At 40.2% G+C, this 19616-nt stretch overlaps 1 protein-coding gene across 1 annotated transcript in view; it reads right to left on the reverse strand.

Annotated features, from left to right (window-relative positions):
* The window catches only part of LOC106090476 (putative uncharacterized protein DDB_G0277255), a 541420-nt gene that overhangs the window by 380518 nt on the left and 141286 nt on the right, over window positions 1-19616 (reverse strand). Inside the window, exon 6 of the mRNA XM_059365826.1 lies at window positions 3064-3196. Within this exon, the coding sequence (XP_059221809.1) occupies window positions 3064-3196 (133 nt within the window). The remainder of the gene's footprint in view (window positions 1-3063; window positions 3197-19616) is intronic.

The raw sequence follows: 19616 nt of genomic DNA on the forward strand, positions 1-19616 counted from the left end.
TTTCATATAGTCGGCGTTGACAAATTTTTTCACAGCTTGTGACTCTGTAATTGCATTGTGCCTTGTGCACCCGAGCAGATAAATAAAAGGGAGAAAATTGGGAACCACAACTTTCACAAACCTCGTTACAGGCGTAACCGAAAATAATCACACTAGTTTTGAAATGAATTGAAGAATTATACTGACACCGAGGCCACCGTAGCGCAGAGGATAGCATGTCCGCCTATGACGCTGAATGCCTGGGTTCGAATCCTGACGAGACCATCTGAAAAAATTTTCATCGGTGGTTTTCCCCTCCTAATGCTAACAACATTTGTGAGGTACAATGCCATGTAAAACTTCTCTCCAAAGAGGTGTCGCACTGTGGCACGCCGTTCATACTCGGCTATAAAAGGAGGCCCCTTATCATTGAGCTTAAAAAACTTGAATCGGACTGCACTCATTGATATGTGAGAAGTTTGCCCCAGTTCCTTAGTGGAATGTTCATGGGCAAAATTTGCATTTGCACTGACAAACAGATGATACTTTGGATTAAGCAACCATGCTAGGAACAAGGCCACCTCTCAACTGACGATGATTACAATATTTAAGGCACCGATACTGCCCGTGCTCCTTTATCTCCGAGGCATGCGTACTTGCGAAAGTAGACGAGGCAGTACTTGTAGTGTTTGGGAGAAAAATCTTTCGTAAACTATGGGGACCAGTGCTCATAGGCGTCGTATGAACCATGAGCTGTAAGACTACGATAACATAGTTAAACGCATCAAAATAACACGGATGCGTTGACTAGGTTAGAAGATGGCTAGAAGTCTGTTGAAAATGACCAAAATATTTAGTACACGCAAAGGGGGATGACCAAAACACCGATGGCCTAACAAGGCCTACAGGCTTATAAGCCTTACGTCCTTTCTACTTAAAACCATGGACTGCATAGTAATAGTGAGCAGGACATCTAGCGAACTGCTTAAATACAAACAGCATGTCTATGTCAAGGGAAGGTCGGTGGAAACTGCCCTGTACGAGGTTGTGCATAAAATGGAAGAATCTTTCAATGCCAAACCGTAGACACTGACCTTATGCATTGACATCGAGGCAATTTTAACAATGTGCGGACCGACACACTGATCCAATCCTTAGATCAGTTCCGGGTGGACCAGATCCTTTGAGACTGGATAAACCATATGATATGGATCCTATGGCATAAATATAAAGGAGAAAGTGGCACAGCGCACGCCACAAGGGACATTTTATAGCCACTCCTATGGGTGACCACTACAAATGCCCTATAACGGATGCTGACTGAGGAGGGATTTGAATCCGTCTGCTATGTAGACGATGTTTTAATACTCCTAAGGAGTAAGGCCCAGCTATGTAGAAGGGCCGAAAGAGTCCTGCAGATGGCATACGACTAGCCTTTAACGTTAACCCAGAGAAGACCGAAATCAGTTTATTGAACAGGAAGACAAAGGTAGGACAATTTAACGCTCCACGTTTTCTCAATAGAACGATTTCGATAGCTGACAAGTATAAACACATAGGAGTGATCTTGGACAGGAAACTGAATTGGTGTCATATTCAGGAGTGTACCGAGAGGCTCACATGTGTTGCGCATTATGTAGACGGGCGGTTGGCTCGAAATAGCGCCTGGATCTGAGGATAGTCCACTGGCTCTATTTGAGCGTGACTAGATAGAGTGATAAGTATTACTCCCACTGGGGCATCGGAAATTTTTCTAGATATCCGACCCATAGACATACAGATTAAGTGTGAGGCCACCATTACGACTAAGAAATTTAAGCAATGGGAGAATGGATAGAGGATAGGAGTAGATCATACCATTGCGGTATAATCGATGCGACAAGAGGAAACCTGGAAGGGGTTTCCGATCGGATACCTACGACGACACCTGAGGTCGAGTGCGAGGCACTGCAGCCAGAGGGACAGTGTAGGATTGACGGAACACTAGTACTGTCATCTGGAAAATCATGTTACACGGATGGATCAAAGCTGGAGAATAGAGTGGTTGTGGGGGTCTACATAAAGGACCCAGGGACTGAGGTCTGTTTTAGACTGTCTGACCATAATAAGGTCCTGCAGGCGGAGATCCGGGCGATCACGGAATGCGTGGGGTGGTGTGGTGCTAACGCGAGGTTGTCGAGTGTGAACATCTTTACGGACAGTAAACTGGGCATAAGGGCAATAACAAGCAGGATGGTTAGAGCCACGAACGTCTTGAAGTGTAAGAAGGAGATTAAGAATGTCTTCTCTGAGAATGGCCCTAGACGCATCGTTTGGTTGCCGGGTCATAGCGGAGTTAGGGGGAATGAAGAAGCAGACGTTTTGGCTGTTAGGGCCAGAGGACTGCCGTCAACAAACTTAGTTAGCCCGAAGCTTTTCGGGACGACGCAGTTCGAGTTAAGAGTGTAGGGCATGTAATACTGTGGAACAACGAAGCGGTCGGTAGGACGACGAAAATCCTATGGGAAGATCCGGATTGTGAGAAGACGAGACTATCACTGAAACAAAGCAAGCAGGAGGTCAGTAAAGCTTTCGATGTCATAACAGGACACATAGGACTACGAGCTCATTTATGCAAACTCGGTGCGGCAAGTGATAGCGTGTGTAGGGCGTGTGGAGAAGATGATGAGACGTTGGCTGAGAGACAACGGCTCTTAGGTGGGGACACAATACCAAACATAAACCAACAAAGGTGTATGGTATGGAAAACAATTAGATATTTTGTAAGCAGCACAGAACTCCAGACTTAAATTTTCTTTGTCGATGTTACATTTTAGTATTTAGAGCGCACAACAAGCCGATTACTGGCTAAGGTGTATGTCAATAGTGGAATGGGGCGGATTATTATCCGCACCCTCATTTCAGCCTAACATAACCCAGTTTTGCAAATCCTATTATACTTGTAAATGATTACGATTTAAAGTCTCACCTTTAAAAGTCGAACGGAAATGCTTTGTGATGTTCCGGTTCACAGTAAAACCGTTACTCAGTTTACCTATCTTGTTAAATTTATGATCTTTTATTTCATTTTGTGTATGTGCTTACCTTGGGCTGAGGTACACGTCGTCAGCTGCGGTGAATAACGATCCGTTAAACGTTTTATGACATCGATTTGTTCCAACGTTAGTTGCACTGCATCACGATGTTGCGCTTCACAGGGAACATATGCTGCCCAAAACTGAAATAAGAAAAACATGAAAATATTTACTATTGCCTTTTTTTTTGAAAAAATGTGAATATTCACATACATATAAATAAGAATAGCACGTCAAAAAAAAAAAAAAAAAAAAAAAAAAACTTTGAGTTGATGTGATGGTTTTATCTATTACTATTACCTACTTCCAATATTTACCACTACGTTTATTGAATTTGCAAATCTCTTCCACATTTCATTCGAATTAGCCGATTTGTCTGCACAGAAAAAAACTAACTCATAAAGAAAACCAACTACCAAACTTTAAATTCTGTAAAACTTTAAATTCTCAACAAATTTTAGCATTAAGTCGAAGATATTATTTGTTGAAGTAGTGAGTTGGTCTCTACAACACACTTTAACGACCAAATTATTGAAATTTTGTTGACTTTCAACAAATTCTTTGATTGAGGAAGTTATTAATATAAGCGTACTACCATGTAGTAAAAAATATGAATTTCGTTTTCAGAAAAAATTGATTTTGAGTAGTTTTTAACTTTTTAAAATTTAATTAATGTCGGCAGGCTAGAGGATGTGTGCAAGACTGCCAAACATGAGATCATAAGCTCAATAATCTGCGGCACCAAAATTATTAAAATTTGTTTTTAAGGGTAATAGTACAAAGTAGAGGAGAGGAAAACCCGAGAGCAGCAGTAAAACGAACGAGACAAAGCAGATCGAGCCGAAAAAAAAAAAAAAAAAAAAAAAAAAAAAAAAAAAAAAAAAAAAAAACACCACCACTCGAAGCATGCGTTGGCAGGTTAGATGGTTTTTATTCCCTCCACCATAAGATGGGGGTATACTAATTTCGTCATTCTGATTGTAACTACTCGAAATATTCGTCTGAGACCCCATAAAGTATATATATTCTTGATCGTCGTGAAATTTTATGTCGATCTAGCCATGTCCGTCCGTCTGTCCGTCCGTCTGTTTGTCGAAAGCACGCTAACTTCCGAAGGAGTAAAGCTAGCCGCTTGAAATTTTTTACAAATACTTCTTATTAGTGTAGGTCGGTTGGTATTGTAAATGGGCCATATCGGTCCATGTTTTGATATAGCTGCCATAAAACCGATCTTGGGTCTTGACTTCTTGAGCCTCTAGAGTGCGCAATTCTTATCCAATTTGAATGAAATTTTGCACGACGTGTTTTGTTACGATATCCAACAAATGTGCCAAGTATGGTTCAAATCGGTTCATAACCTGATATAGCTGTCATATAAACAGATCTGGGGACTTGACTTCGTGAGCTTCTAGAGGTCGCAATTCTTATCCGATTGGAATGAAATTTTGTACGACGGATTCTTTCATGACCATCAACATACGTGTTTATTATGGTCTGAATCGGTCCATAGCCCGATACAGCTCCCATATAAATCGATCTCTCTATTTTACTTTTTGAGCCCACAAAGAGCGCAATTCTTATTCGAATTGGCTGACATTTTACACAGGTCTCCAACATATAATTTAATTGTGGTCCAAACCGGACCATATCTTGATATCGCTCTAATAGCAGAGCAAATCTTTTCTTATATCCTTTTTTTGCCTAAGAAGAGATGCCGGGAAAAGAACTCGACAAATGCGATCCATGGTGGAGGGTATATAAGATTCGGCCCGGCCGAACTTAGCACGCTTTTACTTGTTTGCCTTACTTACTTACTTAACTTTAATTGGAAGAACTTGACAAATGCGATCCATGTCCAATGCAAATGCGATAGGCCCGGCCGACTTAGCACGCTTTTACTTGTCAGGTTCTTTGCAAGAGAATTAGGCCCATAAAAGCCACATTTATTATCCGATTTTGCCGAAATTTGGGACAGTGAGTTGTGATAGGCATTTCGACATCCTTTTTCAATTTGGCTCAGATCGGTTCAGATTTGGATATAGCATTCATATAGACCATTTCTCGATTTAAGGGTTTGGGCCATAAAAGGCGTATTTATGGTCCGATTTCGCCGAAACTTGAGATGGTGCATTGTGTTGGGCCCTTCGACACTTTTTTCCAATTTGGACCCGATCGGTCCAGTTTTGGATATAGCAGTATGACTGCTATATCTGACGATTTAGGGTCTTGGGCCCCCTAAAGGCGCATTTATTGTCCGATTTCACCGAAACTTGGGACAGTGGATTGTGTTGGGCCTCTCGACATCTTTCTTCTAATAGGCGCATTTCGTCGAAATTTAACACAGCGACTTATGTTTGGCTTTTCGACATTAGTGTTGTATATGGTTCAGATAGGTCTATATTTGGATATAGCTACGAAAAGACCATAACTTTGTTCTACAAAATTGAGTAATGTCTTGTACTTATTAGACCACTCAATTTTCGTGCCAAATTTGGTCCAAATCGGACCATATTTCGATATAGCTGCTGCGGGTCCATAAATAATAAATTTTTCACCGGATTATAACGAAAGGTGGTTTACATATATACCCGAGGTGGTGGGTATCCAAAGTTCGGCCCGGCCGAACTTAACGCCTTTTTACTTGTTTTTCTGTACCCTCCATCATAGGATGGGGGTACACTAATTTTGTCATTCTGTTTATAACGAACACCGTAGCGCAGAGGTTAGCATGTCCGCCTATGACGCTGAACGCCTGGGTTCGAATCCTGGCGAGACCATAAAAAAAAAATTTGTCAACGGTGGTTTTCCCCTCCTAATGCTGGCAACATTTGTGAGGTACTATGCCATATAAAACTTCTCTGGAAAGAGGTGTCGCACTGCGGCACGCCGTTCGGACTCGGCTATAAAAAGAGGCCCCTTATCATTGAGCATATAACTTGAATCGGACTGCACTCATTGATATGTGAGAAGTTTGCCCCTGTTCCTTAGTGGAATGTTCATGGGCAAAAATTTGCATTTGTTTGTAACTTTTTATATTCTTGATCGTCGTGACATTTTATGTCGATCTAGCCATGTCAGTCCGTCCGTCTGTCTATCGAAAGCAAGCTAACTTTCGAGTAGGTAAAGCTAGAAGCTAGAATTTTGCACAATTACTTGTTATAAATGTAGGCCGGTTGGGATTGTAAATGGGCTATATTGGTCCATGTTTTGATAAAGCTGTTATATAAACTGATCTTGGGTCTTGAATTCTTGAGCCTCTAGAGGGCGCAATTCTAATCCGATTTGGCTGAAATTTTGCTTGAGGTGTTTTGTTATAACTTCCAACAACTGTGCTGAGTATGGTTAAAATCGGTCTATAACCTCATATAGCTGCCATGAAAACCGATCTGGGGTCTTGAATTCTTGAGCCATCAGAGGACGCAATTATTATCCGATTTGGCTGAAATATTGCATGAGGTGTTTTGTTATGACTTTCAACAACTGTATTAAGAATGGTTCAAATCGGTCGAAAATCTGATACAGCTGCCATATAAATCGATCTGGGTTCTTGACTTCTTGAGCCACTAGAGGGCGCAATTATTATCCGATTTAGCTGAAATTTTGCATGATATGCTAAGTTAGGTTCAAATCGGTCCATAACCTGACATAGCTGCCATATAAACCGATATGGGATCTTGACTTCTTGAGCCTCTAAACTGCGAAAGTATTATCCGATTTGGGTGAAATGTTGTAAAACGGCTTCTCTCATGACCTTTAACATACGTGTCGAATATGGCATGAATCGGTTTATAGCCTAATACAGCTCCCATATAATCCGATCTCCCTATTTTACTTCTTCAGACCCTAAAGTGCGCAATTCTTACTATTTAGTTGCCCAAAAAGTAATTGCGGATTTTTCATATAGTCGGCGTTGACAAATTTTTTCACAGCTTGTGACTCTGTAATTGCATTCTTTCTTCTGTCAGTTATCAGCTGTTACTTTTAGTTTGCTTTAGAAAAAAGTGTAAAAAAGTATATTTGATTAAAGTTCATTCTAAGTTTCATTAAAAATGCATTTACTTTCTTTTAAAAAATCCGCAATTACTTTTTGGGCAACCCAATAGATTTTGCTGTAATTTTACACAATGACTTCTACTATGGCATAGGAGACTATGGTCTCCAATATTCAGTTCAATTATGGTCCGAAATGAACCATAACTTGATATTGTTCCAATAACATAACAATTCTTTTCTCTTAGCATTTGTTTGCCTAAAAAAAGATACCGTAACAAGAGCTCGACAAATGCGATCCATGGTGGAGGGTATATAAAATTCAGCCCGGCCGAACTTAGCACGCTTTTACTTGTTAGAGGTTACTTTATAGTTTTTAGAGCGCACAACAAGCCGACTACTGACTTAGGTGTATGTCCATATTGGCATGGGGTGGATTTATATCTGCATCCTCTTTTTAAATATGCACCTAAGACCCCATTTATATTCTTGATTGACATGACATTTTAAGTCGATCTTGCCATGTCCGTCCGTCTGTCTGTCGAAAGCAGGCTAATTATCGAAGGAATAAAGCTAGGCACTTGAAATTTTTCACGAATACTTCTTATTAGTGTAGATCAATTGGTATTGTAAATGGACCAAATCGGTCCAAGTTTTGATATAACTGCCATATAAACCGATCTTGGGTCTTGACTTCTTGATCTTCTAGAGAGCGCAATTCTTGTCCAATTTTGGCTGCACGCGGTGTTTTGTTGTGACTTTCAACAATTATGCTAAGTGTGGTTCAAATCGGTTCATAACCTGATAAAGCTGTCATATAAGCCGGTCTTCCGATTGGATTTCTTGGGCTTCTAGAGAGCGCTTCTTATCTGATTTGGCTGAAATTTGGAACATATTGTTTGGTTTTGAATTCCAACAACTGTTCCTACTATGGTCTTAATTGGTTGATAAACTTATAAAGTTCCCATATAAACCGATCTCCCAATTTGACTTTCTAAACCTCTCGAGGGCGCAATTATTACTCGATTTGCCTGAAATTTTGAAGGTGGTGGTTTTCTACGACTTCTTACAGCCATTATCGGTCAATAACTTGATATAGCTCATGTGTATTTGAAACAGTCATACAAAGAACTTGACAAATGCTATCCGTGGAGGAGGATATAAAAGATTTGGCCAGGCCGAACATAGCACTCTTTTACTTGTCAGGTTATCTGCAAGCGCGTTTATTATCCGATCTTCTCTAAATTTTACCATTTAGCTTGCCCACCTAATGTTGTGTAGGATGTGAAAAGGATGGCTTTGCTCGACTTTGGCCATCCTTATTTGTTTTTTTTTTTTTTTTATTGATAAGAAGCAATCCAAAGCTAGTCTATAAACATCATGTTTGTAAAAACCTATTCAGTACTCCTTTACTCAATTAACCTGTTAAAAACAGCACTTGCCTTCTTCTGGTTTATCTTCTTGGTAGTTAGTAGATGTTAAATCTATTTGCACCATGGCAACTTATCAACATTTACAATACAAACTACATTTAACCTTAACGTGTTATTCTAACAATTCCATTAATCTCGTTACCCTTCCATTTTGGTTTTGATTTAGAAAACCCTCAAAGTTTATCGTAACCCACAAATGCAATTGCAACAGTCGTCCATCTTTTAAGGGGGCCATCGTTTAAAAGCCAAAACTACTGAGAGTGGAACGTGACTTCTCGCTACCCCCAACAAGAGAGACGGCATAGTCTATTTCCAGCAAATAGGATAAACTACCATTATTGGCAATCAACGAAATTCCTACCGCTGCAAACAGTCGCCTGCCAAGGAGAGAGAGAATGCCCTCAAAGATCAACATTGGCAAATGAACGATATGAATGAATGGATGAAGGATCTCCCCACAGTTTTGGAAAAAAATTGTGGTGATTTAAAGTAATTTTCCAAAAGATTCAAAGTATTTTGCAAAAATCCTTCACATGCCAAAGAAGACTTTGACCAAAAGAACATGGCCACACAATGTTTGTTACTCAACGAGTACATGTGTGTGTGTGTGTGTGAAACATGCACGTACACAATTCGAGCAGTGGTTGTCGCCACACAAATAGTTGTACAACCCATCTGACATGAACATGACTAGATTTCGCCTTTCCGTCTGTTTTTTGTTTGTTTTGCGTTTGGTTCGTTGTTGTATTTTTTTTTTTGTGTGTTCTATTTTCTCGGCATGTTACGATGGATGTTCATACAATCCGGAAAAGTCGGTCGGAATTTGTTCGAGTTCTATTCGCTTCATATCCACTGCAGGAGCACACTATGCGGGCTTTGGGGGGAATGTGGAATGCAAGTTAACACCATTTCCGGTATGGCACTGGGCAGCAAAAACATGGCCTGGCAATAAATCGTTTTCCCCCTATGAAACCGGGCTGTGGAATGCCATGGAGACGAATGCCTTGCTGCAACTTCAATGGCGCTACATGCATCCTTGAAAATGCATGAGAGCAAATCGTACATTCCAGACTGCAATGCAACTGCCTTAACATTGACCAAATTTTGGCTATTGCTGTTGATGCGGTCGCTTTTCAAATGTTGTTGTTCTTTTTTTTTTTTTTGAGGGCATCATTACATGGGAATCACGTGACGGCAATAAAATGAATTGTGAACATCTTGTTGCAAAACACTGTTGAAATTTATTTTGTTTAAGCAAATTGCCTTCCTCGCCATAAGCGAAATGGCATGGAATACCAAATAGAAGGTGTGAAAGGTGCTAAATTACCTTAAACATTTGGCCAGCTTCTTTTACAGATTGGGTCTTGTTAATAGCCAAAACCGTGTTTGGTGTTTGATAACAGACGCACAGTGGCCTAAAAAGGTATTAAATAGGAAAATAGTTGAAATGTTTGATTTGAATATAGCTAGCGAGCAAGAATACAGTCTCTGTGTCTCCCAAACTCCTTACACTTGAGTAGATAAATCTAGGATTTCTTATTCCACGAGCCATTCCTTCAAACACCCATGATTCCTGTATAAGAACAACGTCAAATCCTCCTGCCATGAGTAGGACTTTAAGTGCCGTCAGAGTGGCCTTATAATGACGGAGATTTATCTGCAGATACCGGACCATAGTCAGCATTCAGATTTTCCAACACGGTTACCTTAGACTCGTCCTCGGTGTGTGGCAGAAGTTCTTCCCAACAAGATTCGTTTGATCTGGGCATGATGAGTTTCCTCACGCATCCGTGGACAGTTAAGTTGACGACTCATCCTTAGATGCTTTACTAGCTGATGCAGCTGAAACAGCTTTTGATTTTCCTCCTTCCCCGCTGGCGCACACCTTGAGATCATCCAACCGGATGATCCACTCACAGAGGATTTATCGGGTCCCATCTCGACGCTTTACGCTCCTGGTTGATCGTGACATGGGGATTTGGAGTCTCCTGCAATTCGCCAGATTTTGGAGATGTGGTCGACAGTTTTTTGGACAAGTGTTCAGTTCAATTGTTGAGTCGTCTCCTGATTCCCCAACCCAACGCTCCGAAAGACCCACAGCTTCCATAGTTGAATCCTTTGGATATAACTCCTTCAGACTTTTTGAGGTCTGCGAGACAGCCGGAGTTTAGTACGAATACTACATTACCCCGATTGCCAACAGCTTCCAGTGGGTGGTTGAAAGATTGGAATTACACTCAGTTAATCTCCCATGTAGGAGGCCACCGTAGCTCAGAGGTTAGCATGTCCGCCTATGACGCTGAAGCCTGGGTTCGAATCCTGGCGAGACCATCAGAAAAAAATTTCAGCGGTGTTTTTCCCCTCCTAATGCTGGCAACATTTGTGAGGTACTATGCCATGTAAAACTTCTCTCCAAAAAGGTGTCGCACTGTGACACGCCGTTCAGACTCGGCTATAAAAAGGAGGCCCCTTATCATTGAGCTTAAGCTTGAATCGAACTGCACTCATTGGTATATGAGGAGTTTGCCCCCGTTCCTTAGTGGAATGTTCATGGGCAAAATTTGCTATTTGCAATCTCCCATGAATGCTCTCAGGGTCTAAGGGAATCCTTGATGTCCATGCCTATGCCAATGGTCGAGAACAGATATCTTCCTTCTTGACAAAGTCCAGTGTTGCGTCTGACTATATGTATTTTTATACCCACCACCAAAGGTTGAGGGTTAATTCATTTCGTCATTCCGTTTGCAACACATCGAAATATCCATTTCCGATCCTTAAAAGTACATATATTCTTGATCGTCGTTAAAATCTAAAACGATTTAGTCATGTCCGTCTGTCTGTCTGTTGAAATGTCGCTACAGTCTTTAAAAATGGAGATATTGACCGATCCGCCGATTAAAGGTCTTAGGCCCATAAATCCACATTTATTATCCGATTTTGCTGAAATTTGGGACATTGTGTTGTGTTAGGCCCTTCGATATTCCTCGTCAATTTGGTCCAGATCGGTCTAGAGTTGGATATAGCTGCCATATAGACCGATCCCTCGATTTAAGGTTTTGGGTCCATAAAAGGCGTAATTTTTTTCCGATTTCGCCGAAATTTGGGACAGTGAGTAGTGTTAGGCTCTTCAACAGTTTTATGCATTTTGGCCCAGATCGGTCCAGATTTGGATATAGCTGCCATACAGACCGATCTCTCGATTTAAGGTCTTGGGCCCATAAAAGGCGCACTTATTGTCCGATTTTGCTGAAATTTGGAACAATGACTTAAGTTTGGCCCCTTGACGTCTTTCTACAATATGGCACGTGTCGGTCCAGATTTGGATATAGCTGCCATATAGACCGATCTCTCGATTTAAGGTCTTGGGCCCATAAAAGGCGCATTTATTGTCCGATTTCGCCGAAATTCGGGACAGTGATTTGTGTTAGGCGCTTCGACTACTTTCTGCATTTTGGCCCAGATCGGTCCAGATTTGCATATAGCTGCCATATAGAACGATTTCTCGATTTAAGGTTTTGGGCCAATAAAATGGACATTTAATGTCCCTTCAGTGGGTTTTTATAGCGCCTTCGACATCCTTCTTCAATGTCTTGGCCCTACCCTTCTTCAAAGGCACATCTATAATTCGATTTAGCTCAAATTTGACACAGTAACTTATATTGGGCATTTCGACATCCGTGTCTTACATGGTTCAGATCGGTCTATATTTGGGTATGGCTACCAAAAAGACCAATATTTTGTTCTGCAAAATTGAACGATGACGTGTACCTATTCGACCTCTCAATATCCTTGTCGAATTGGGTCCAAATCGGACCATATTTCGATAAAGCTGCTATGGGGTAATAAACTATGCATTTTTTTACGTGATTCTGACGAAAGGTGGTTTGTATATATACCCGAGGTGCTGGTCATCCAAAGTTCGGCCCGGCCAAACTTTACGCCATTTTACTTGTTTTTATACCCTCCACCATAAGATGGGGGGTACACTAATTTCGTCATTCTGATTGTAACTACTCGAAATATTCGTCTGAGACCCCATAAAGTATATATATTCTTGATCGTCGTGAAATTTTATGTCGATCTAGCCATGTCCGTCCGTCTGTCCGTCCGTTTGTCCGTCTGTCTGTCGAAAGCACGCTAACTTTCGAAGGAGTAAAGCTAGCCGCTTCAAATTTTGCACAAATACTTCTTATTAGTGTAGGTCGGTTGGTATTGTAAATGGACCATATCGGTCCATGTTTTGATATAGCTGCCATATAAACCGATCTTGGGTCTTGACTTCTTGAGCCTCTAGAGTGCGCAATTCTTATCCGATTGGGATGAAATTTTGCACGGCGTGTTTTGTTATGATACCCAACAACTGTGCTGAGTATGGTTCAAATCGGTCCATAATCTTATATAGCTGTCATATAAACCGATCTTGGGTCTTGACTTCTTGAGCCTCTAGAGTGCGCAATTCTTATCCGATTGGAATGAATTTTGGCACGTAGTATTTTGTTATGATATCCAACAACTGTGCCAAATATGGTTCAAATCGCTTCATAACCTGATATAGCTGTCATATAAACAGATCTGGGGACTTGACTTCTTGAGCTTCTAGAGGGCTCAATTTCTATCCGATTTAGCTGAAATTTCGCAAGACGTTTTTTATTATTACTTTCAACAACTATGTCAAATAAAGTACAAGTCGGTTCATAACCTGATATAGCTGCCATATAAACCGATCTGGGATCTTGACTTCTTGAGCCTCTAGAGGTCGCAATTATTATCCGATTTGCCTGAAATTTTGTACGACGGATTCTCTCATGACCATTAACATACGTGTTTATTATGGTCTGAATCGGTCTATAGGCCGATACAGCTCCCATATAAATCGATCTCTCTATTTTATTTCTTGAGCCCACAAATGGCGCAATTCTTATTCGAATTGGCTGACATTTTACACAGGTCTCCAACATATAATTTAATTGTGGTCCAAACCGGACCATATCTTCATATCGCTCTAATAGCAGAGCAAATCTTTTCTTATATCCTTTTTTTTGCCTAAGATGCCGGGAAAAGAACTCGACAAATGCGATCCATGGTGGAGGGTATATAAGATTCGGCCCGGCCGAACTTAACACGCTTTTACTTGTTTTTTTATAATGTGTTATATACTTTTGTTTATGTTATATAATAAGAATTTCTATATGTATATAGTAGTCTTAAGGATATTTGTTATTTATAGACTTAATTAACCAAAAATGTTTGCAAGTTAAAAGTTCAAGTTGAACTAACTTTTTATTAATGTCAAGGCACCTTAACGCATACAAGTACAGGGAGTTCACTGAAAAAGTGCTCTTGCCTGACAGCGAATAACAATTAATCAGTGTCTTCACCTAGCCATTTTGAGGTATCTGTAACTAATTAGTTGACCCACCGGTGGTCATGCCAACACACTCGATGTCATTATGTAGTATATTAGTTATTTGCTTTGTTATTTATGAATGACCATAATGATTGTGCATTCGCAAATGTTCGTGGTTATAGAAGGGAAGACATCTGAAGTAATAAATTTACAAAATTGCCTTGGAGATAAGTTGGCTGAGTGCGCCCACCTCTCCTTTGAGTTGGCTGTAATGACAAAATGATTTCATCATTGGCTCCTTCTTTTCTCATTAGGTAAGGAGAGGAGCCATCAACATCGATTTGTTTTGTACAGGAAGCCACTTGGTGTGGGTATCAGTAACTAAGATGGCGATGCTGCTGCTGCTGATGATGATGATGATAATGGCAACGATGCAAATGTCCTCTAGAACTGATGATGGTGGAGATACTGTCAATGCTATAATATTTGCAATTGTTGACTGTGTTAATGATATCTAACTGTGTAGTCTTAAAGTAAGACAAAATTATTTAAGAATTTAATATGACCACATGATTTTGAGCGAAAATTGAAAAAATACATTTTTTGTGGTATCTTCTATCGATATTGTTTTTTGTGGCTGTCCGCCATTCAGAGTTCACGGTAAGCACTAAAGACAACAAGTAATAGCGTGATAAGTTATGCCAGAACGATTCTTACATACCCTCCACCGTGGATCGCATTTGTCATGATCTTATATCAGGTTATGAACCGATTCGAAGGCATACTTGGCTTGGATGTCAAATTGGATAAGAATTAAGCACTCTAAAGGCTCAAGTAGTAAAATTGGAAGTCCCTAGTCGGCACCTATGTTTAAGGTCATAGAAAAAGTCACTGTGCAAAATTTTCGGCCAAATCCAATAAGACCAACATCTTCTAAAGGGTTAAGAAGTTTAATCGAGGGATTGGTTTATATGGGAGCAGTATATGGGGTTATAAACCGATTAAAATCATATTTGGCATGGTACGTTGAAAGTCATGGGAGAGGTCATTGCGCAAAATTTCAGCCAAATCGGATAAGAGCCAAATCAGGAGATTGGTTTTCATGTGAGCTAGGTATGTTGCCTGAAGGGCGTGTCACAGAAAAGTGACACCTCTTTGACGAGAAGTACATAGCTGAAATACTCACAAATGTTGCAAGCTTTTTGTGAGGGGATAACCGACGTAGAAAAATGTTTTAAGATGTTCTCGCCGGCTGGATTTGAACCCGGGCGTATGCTCTTATAACAAAAAAATAAAAAGTAAAAAGGCCTTAAGTTCGGCCGGGCTGAACTTTGGATACCAACCACCTTTGGTAAACCACCTTTCGACAAAATCCGGTGAAAAATGCATACCTAATGCCTCATAGCAGCTATATCGAAATTGCATACCTAATTGGACCAAATGCTAACAAGTAAGAGCGTGCTAAGGTCGGCCGGGCCGATCCTCCACCATGGATCGCATCTGTCGAGTTCTTTGCGCAGTATCTCTTTTTAGGCAAACAAAGAATAATGAATATGGACGAAGGAGGAGGAGGAGGAGGAGCTATATCAAGTTATAGTCCGATTCGGGGCTCAAGAAGCAAAATCGGGAGATCGGTTTATATGGGAGCTGTGTCAAGCTATAGATCGATTCAGACCATATTGCACACGTATGTTGTAGGTCATGGTAGAAGTCGTTGTACACAGTTTTTGCCAAATCTGATGAGAATTGCGCCCTCTAGAGGCTCAAGAAGTCAAGATCCCAGATGGGATTATATGGCAGCTATACCAGGTTATGAACCGATTGAAATCATACTTCGCACAGTTGTTGGAACTGATACCGAAACAGCACATGCAAAATTACAGCCAAATCGGATAAAATTTGCGCCCTCTAAAAGCTGAGGATGTCAAGACTCATGATCAGTTTATGTGGCAGTTATATCAGCTTATGAACCGATTTGAACCATACTTAGCACAATTGTTAGAAGTGATGCCAAACACCACGTGCAAAATTTCAGCCAAATCGGGCAAGAATTGCGCCCTCTAAAAGCTGAAGAAGTCAAGGCCCAAGATCGGTTTATATGGCAGCTATATCAGGTTATGGACCGATTTGCGCCATACTGAGCACAGTTCTTGGAAGACATAACAAAACACCTCATGTAAAATTTCAACCAAATCGTATGAGAGTTGCGCCCTCTAGCGGCTCAGGAAGTCAAGATCCAATATCGGTTTATATGGCAGCTATACCAGGTTTTGAACCGATTTGAGCCGTACTTAGCACGGTTGTTGAAATCCATGACAGAATACCTCGTGCAGAATTACAGCCACATCGGATAAGAATTGCGCCTTCTAAAAGCTGATAAAATCAAGACCCATGATCGGTTTATATGGCAGCTATAGCAGGTTTGACAATATTTAGCATGGTTGATGGAAGTGATATCAAAACACCACTTGCAAAATTTCAGTCAAATCGGACGAGAATTGAGTCCTCTATATGGCAGCTATGCCCAATCATAGACCGATTTGGCCCATTTACAATCCCAACCGACCTACACCAATAAAAAGTATTTGTGTAAAATTTCAAGCGCCTTCGAAAAGTAGCGTGCTTTTAACAGACAGACGGACGGACATGGCTAGATCGACTTAAAATTTTGTGACGTTCAAGAATATATATACTTTTTGGGGTGTTACAAACATAATGACGAAATAAGTAATCCCCTTCTCCTATGGTGGAGGGTATAAAAATGTTCATGAAACATTTTTTATTACTTTCTTCAGCGCAGGGCTGCGGAGTCAGAGTCGAGCAATTTTGTCCGAAGTTGTAATCGAGATAATTTTCTCTACTCTGACCCCGACTCCGTACAAAATTGCTCGACTCCGAGTCCACAGCCCAGCGCTGAAAACCCCCATTGTCCGAGAAAGGGCCAAAACAGCGGCTTGCAAAAGTAAATTTTTACATTCTTCATCTGTTTGACCTTTTTTTCGATTTAACCCCTCCGCCAGTCGAAATCACAATGGCCTTGACTTGACTCCATAAGTCCCCAATAGCTTCAATGATTAACAGCGCCAGTGAGGGGATAAATAATGCCGCAGGGGAAACCTATTCTATGTTTTTCGCCATTTTTCGAAGCTTTAAGTTCTAAGGGGCGGTATTCTGTCTTTAAAATAGAACTAAAACTTCGAGTGATTAAGTTTTGCCTGACTATTGCCCAGCTTGTTTTCTTCATGTATATATTCTTTGTCCATAGCACCCTCTTACAACAAGTTTCCAAAACTCCATCCATTTGTGCAATAATCTTTAAGCTGGCTGAAAAAATAGATTAAATGGTAAAGTTTAGGTCTTTGCCACAATTTTATCATTTTCCCTCGAGAAGTATTATTGTACTATTGCTTGGTGTAGAATATTCTTGCCAAAGTAGGAATTCTCTGGTACTACACAGTAACTGTGCTGGCAAGGTGGCAAGGTACTGCTATGGCTAAGAAGCTGAGTATAAGTACTTTGCAATTACTTCTGTCACCACCGGGCAAATGCAAGATATCAGAACGTCACCGCCTGCACCTAGTACTAATAGATTTTCTCCTGCAGCCACCCATAATTCTCATGAATTTGCACAGGTGTTATTAGCAAAACCACGCTCCGCAATCATGTTGCCTGCATATGCATCTTAAGAACAAAATAAAACGACTTCCATGTAATTGCTTGAAAATTTAATTATTTTAGCGGGCAAATAGCAAAAGATCCAAGGAAACGTCCTTGCTCTGTTTTATTTTACACTTTTACTTTATGATGTTTTTTCTCCATTCCATACTCTGTCGTTCCTAGTGGTCTTCCATGGAAGAAGACTTTGTGCTCCTTTGCCACAGCTTTATTTGGCAAAATGTGAATGTGTACATTTAAGCCAAATGAATGACCATTAACGGAGTGATGTTTGCTTAACAGGAATTGTTTTACTAAGAGCTCTTTCGGTTGTATTTCTTGGCGAGGGCTTTACCTCTCATTCCCTTTTGGAGTGTATGTGTGTGTGTGTGTGTGAGTACATCATGTGCTTGTAGGAAATACAAATATTTAGAAAACTTTTTGTTTTCTCTTTTTTGTACACACACAGTAAGGGTGTAAAGTTTTCGTAAGGAAAGCTAAAGGTAACTGTCCTTTCATGTGATTCATACCTGCAATATAATTTGTTATTGAGAGGAATCATTGTGAATAGTGAAGAATAAGCGCACTTCAAGTCTGTGGGTAGCACGGAATTTCGGACTTGGATTTTCTTATTTGAGTTTACTTTTTTGTATTTAGAGCGCACAACAAGCCGATTACTGGCTTAGGTGTATGTCCATAGTGGCATGGGTCGGATTTATATACGCACTCTCTATTCAACCTAACCTAAAGTCTGTGGAAACTTTAGATGAAATCGTGGTATGAACATCTACAACTTTATTCTCTCATAATGATGCTAACTTTTTAGAGTTTTGGTCTCTACACTCAGAGAAAAGTTGATACCAAACGTGCTTATTTCAGTACCATACGGTATTGATAGTAAAAAAAAACACCGTATGGTATAAAAACAATACCGGATGGTAGCACTCTCTTTTCAACCTAACCTAAAGTCTAAGGAAACTCTAGATGAAATCGTGGTATGAACATCTACAACTTTATTCTCTCATAATGCTACCCTTGCATGAGTTTTGGTCTTGTTATACTTTTCTACACTCAGAGAAAAGTTGATAGCAAACTTGCTTATTTCAGTACCATACGGTATTGATAGTTAAGAAACACCGTATGGTATAAAAACAATACCGGATGGTAGCACTCTCTTTTCAACCTAACCTAAAGTCTGTGGAAACACTAGATGAAATCGTGGTATGAACATCTACAACATTTTTCACTCATAGTGCTACACTTGCATGAGTTTTGGTCTTGTTATACTTTTCTACACTCAGGGAAAAGTTGATAGCAAACGTGCTCATTACAGTAGCATACGGTATTGTATGTAAAGTATAGTAAGGAAACACCGCATGGTGTAAAAATAATACCGGATGGTATGTATCAAATATAAAATGATTAGTACCGTTTGGTACTAGCCTTATTATCGAACTGGTATTGGTTTTAATACCAATCTGTTATTGGTTTTAGCACCAGACCGTTATTAGTTTTTGTGCCAAACTGTTATTGATTATTCCGTCCCCTAATGAACCAAAAAACCATTGAAAATAATTTTAATCTAATTTTGTTTCGGTTGTTTATGTTAATAATTACAACTTCAATTCTTTGCATTCGGCAATTGATTCCATATCCAATGATTCCCAGAAGTGGTTTTCATATGAATACACCAACACAGCATCGTTTTCCACACATGAGACAATGATGTTTTTGATGACTTCTTGATTCTTTACAATTCGCATTTTTTGTCCGATTTGGCTGAAATTTGGCATGCGGTGATCTGTTACGACTTCCAACAAATGTGCCATTAACGGTCCAAATCAGTCTATAACCTGATATACTCCCATTTGAGTGTTTGATATACTCTTTTCTCACGATGTCCGATTTGGGGGTTTTTCAGAATCATGCTCAAATACCATTTATTTAAATCCCAAATTGGCATTGGGTTAAGGAGAGTTTATGAGATGAGGCATCCTCAAACACTTGGCACCAAAATTTGTACTTCTTGGGGGGTGTTTTGAAAAAGGGGCTGTTCCCCAAATACATGGTCCCACATTTGGATAACAGATTCGTTGTCTATTCTCAAATACCTTTTTTTGAGCCCCAAATTGACGTGGT

Source organism: Stomoxys calcitrans, chromosome 3, assembly GCF_963082655.1.
Source record: "Stomoxys calcitrans chromosome 3, idStoCalc2.1, whole genome shotgun sequence".
Taxonomy (NCBI): domain Eukaryota; kingdom Metazoa; phylum Arthropoda; class Insecta; order Diptera; family Muscidae; genus Stomoxys; species Stomoxys calcitrans.